This window comes from Chiloscyllium plagiosum, unplaced genomic scaffold (genome assembly GCF_037043375.1).
Source record: "Chiloscyllium plagiosum isolate Xiang-an unplaced genomic scaffold, Cpla_swu_hap1 HiC_scaffold_27, whole genome shotgun sequence".
Lineage (NCBI taxonomy): Eukaryota > Metazoa > Chordata > Chondrichthyes > Orectolobiformes > Hemiscylliidae > Chiloscyllium > Chiloscyllium plagiosum.
In genome coordinates this window covers 15,995,009-15,998,596 of record NW_028270165.1, presented here as the reverse complement: position 1 = coordinate 15,998,596, position 3,588 = coordinate 15,995,009, and the positions used below count along the sequence as shown (strand labels likewise).

Sequence of the window (3,588 nt, the reverse complement as noted above, 5' to 3'; positions counted from 1 at the left end):
CAACATTTTTGATGGAGAAGGTGGTGCAAGACGAGGTGGTGGGTTCTGGTACAATTCCAGCAGTTAAAAGGCACGTGGATGGGTGTATGAATACAAAGGGTTCAGTGGATCTGGGCCAAGTGATGGCAAATGCGACTGGAGTCATAGAGATGTACAGCACGGAAACAGACCCTTTGATCCAACTCATTCTTGCCGAACAGATAGCCAACACAATTTAGTCCCAGCTGCCAGCACCCGGCCCATATAGGGGCCAAGTGATGGCAAATGTGGCTAGATTAATTTAGGATATCTGGTCAGCTCGGACAAGTTGGGCCAAAGGGTCTGTTTCCGTGCTGTATGACTCTAATTATCTTTGGTGAAAGCAGAAGTATGATTGTGAACACTGGACTTTCAGAGCAGCTTTCAAAGATGTTTTGCCCTGACTGGGAGCAGAAGAGTTTCACTGACGTGTGTCGGTGTTAATGCCTTGATGTCTCAATTTGCTCCCATCTTCCTGGGGACGTTAACCATTTTGTTCCACAAATAGCTGCATTGCAGGTTACCCCATGAATTGACACACTTATGTTTGCTTCCCAGAATCAGACCTGCTCACTGTCAACTGTATCCCAGTGTTGTGGAGTTATCCAAAATGCAGAGAGATGTCAGTCTTTAGATTTTTGCTTTTCTGCCCCTTTAAGATTCTGAATCAGCACCTTCAGGGAATTAATTAGAGTGGAGTGAGAACAGAGGGGAAGGGAGAGTGGGATGGTGCTTTCAATTTTGTGGAATAACAAAAGAAAAGAATATTCCACAGAAAGTAGAATTCCTTGTTAAGAATTTCTACCCTGCACTGACAGTGATGGCTTTTGTAATCTCTTTTTACAGAGTATTTGAAGATCTGAAGACGGAAGTTTCAAAATCAACAGATGAAGGCCTTATGCCCAAAACATTGACTCTCCTGCTCCTCAGATGCTGCCTGACCTGCTGTGCTCTTCCAGCACTGCACTTTTCAAATCTGACTCTCCAGTGTCTGAAGTCCTCACTTTGACAGTCACTCAATCCATCGGGACCGCAACGGTTTTCAACTATGATTCTGTGAGAAGGAGCAAAGCGTTTTGGTTCCTGTTTGAGTACGTTTTCAGCATCAGTGGGACTGGATGAGAGACCCTACCATTGCAGTGCACTGAGTGTGGAGCCTGAAACAGTTATACGGCCTGGAAAGAGGAATTCACGGTGGGGATAGACTCTGCACACGTTTGTGTGTGGCTGAAGCTCTGGCCATGGAGAAACCAGAGGAATCCCGCCCTGTGGAGAAACCGTGGAAGTGTGGCGACTGCAAAATAGGTTTCCATTTCCCGTCTGCCCTGGAGACTCATCGGCACAGCCAAACTGGGGAGAGGCGATTCCCCTGCCCTGTCTGTGGGAAGGGCTTCAGCGATTCCACCAACCTCCACACCCACCAGCGGGTCCACATGGGGGAGAGGCCCTTCAGCTGCCACAAGTGTGGGAAGGCCTTTTCCCAGGCCTCCAACCTCCAGACCCACCAGCGAGTCCACACGGGGGAGAGGCCCTTCAGCTGCCTCGAGTGCGGGAAGGCCTTTAGGAATTCTTCCCACTTGCTGACCCATCAGCGGGTGCACAGGGGGGAGAGGTCCTTAAGCTGCCCTGAATGTGGGAAGGCCTTCAGCAATTCCTCCCACCTGCTGACCCACCAGCGGGTCCACACCGGGGAGAGGCCCTTCAGCTGCCCTGAGTGCGGGAAGGCCTTCAGTAATTCCTCTACCCTGCTGAGGCACCAGCAGGTCCACATGGGGGAGAGGCCCTTCAGCTGCCACAAGTGTGGGCAGGCCTTTTCCCAGGCCTCCAACCTCCAGACCCACCGGCGAGTCCACACGGGGGAGAGGCCCTTCAGCTGCCTCGAGTGCGGGAAGGCCTTCAGGTATTCTTCTCACTTGCTGACCCACCGGCGGGTCCACACAGGGGAGAGGCCGTTCCCATGCCACGAGTGGGGGAAGGCCTTCAGCAATTCCTCTAACCTGTTGAGACACCAGCGGGTCCACATGGGGGAGATGCCCTTCAGCTGCCCCGAGTGCGGGAAGGCCTTCACCCGCTCCTCCTACCTGCGGAGCCACCAGCGAGTTCATGTGCCATCGCAGGGGGATTGAAGGAATGACGGCCGAGTGCCATTATCGACTGGACTATCAACCTGGTTCCGGGAAATCCCGGGTTCGATTCCCACCGCAGCAGATGGTGGAATTGGAATTTAGTCAGAAATCTGGAGTTCAGAATCTAACGGTGAAACCATTGTCGGTGGGGTGGGGGTGGGGGTGGGGGTGGAAGAAAACTCCCACCTGATACACTCAGTTCTTTTTTAGGGAAAGTAACTGACGTTGTGGGAGAGGATTCACTCAGTCATCCCAGCTGCATCCTTTACCCGGTCTGGCCTACACGTGACTCCAGACCCACAGCAATATGATTGACTCTGCACTGCCCATCCAACTTACTTGGAGACAGGGTATGAGTTGAAATTGCTGAGTGAGGCAATACTTTCTCCGGGTTAAGGATGTACCAAGGATCCAATTACAAAGGGCAACTTGGTGGTGACCGATAATGAAGAAAGTGAGGGGTTGGAGGAAGTGTGTGCACTTTGACTGTGAGCTGTTTTTAAAACATTGCTCCTTTTTCTATGCCTTTCTGTTGGGAGATTCTGAAGCTGTAACAAAGTTGGGTCGCAATAAAGATTACCTGAACTTCATGCCAAGCTCAGACTCTCATTGAGAGCTTTGAATTGCAACAGGTTTTTGTTTTAAAACTGCTCATTTCTTACAGGTGAAAGTGAGAACTGCTGATGCTGGAGATCAGAGTCAAAATTAGAGTGGTGCTGGCAATGCACAGCAGGTCAGGCAGCATCTAAGGAGCAGGAAAATCTACATTTTTCGGGCAATGTTGATTTTCCTGCTCCTCAAGATGCTGCCTGACCTGTTGTGCTCATTTCTGACAGTCTCCTGTACTATGTTTCCAATGTTGTGTATCGGTTGCAGCAGTGAATGAGTGGCCAGTATTGTTAGAAATTGTGAACTTTTCAGGAGTGCAGGTACTACATCATCCCATTGTCATTGTACAGTTTCCTGGCAGTACTGGGAGGTGTGGGCTGTGTCCACTGGAAATGATGTGGAGGTGCCGGTGTTGGACCGGTGGGGTGGATAAAGTTAAAAATCACACAACACCAGGTTATCTTCCTTCTGGTTTATTTGGAAGCATTGGCTTTTGGAGCGCTGCTCCTTCATCAGGTAGCTGTGGAGCAGAATCATAAGACACAGAATTTATAGCAAAAGCTGACGGTGTCATGCAACTGATAAGATATTGAACAAATCTAGATTGCGGATTAGTCTTTCATCTTTTACCATGGGTTGCAGGTTTCAGTTCATTAATATGTAAACCCCAGAACTACTTTTAAATCACCTTCTCGAGATGGTTTAAGGTTTGATAAAAATAGGTGACGTCTCAGCTCAGATACTGCATAAAAGGTGTGAGGTTCGAGTCTGTATCCCAATCTTGAATCAGATTGGTTCTATTAACCAAAATAGGAATTTATAAAATATTACATGC

At 49.2% G+C, this 3,588-nt stretch overlaps 1 protein-coding gene across 1 annotated transcript; it reads left to right on the top strand.

Annotated features, from left to right (window-relative positions):
• The first annotated feature begins 1,223 nt into the window (after positions 1–1,223).
• On the top strand, positions 1,224–2,144 carry LOC148143233 (uncharacterized). Its single transcript, XM_087974085.1, has one exon. It carries the CDS (start codon positions 1,260–1,262, stop codon positions 2,142–2,144), a length of 885 nt encoding a protein of 294 aa, XP_087830211.1. The 5' UTR covers positions 1,224–1,259.
• Positions 2,145–3,588: the final 1,444 nt, after the last annotated feature.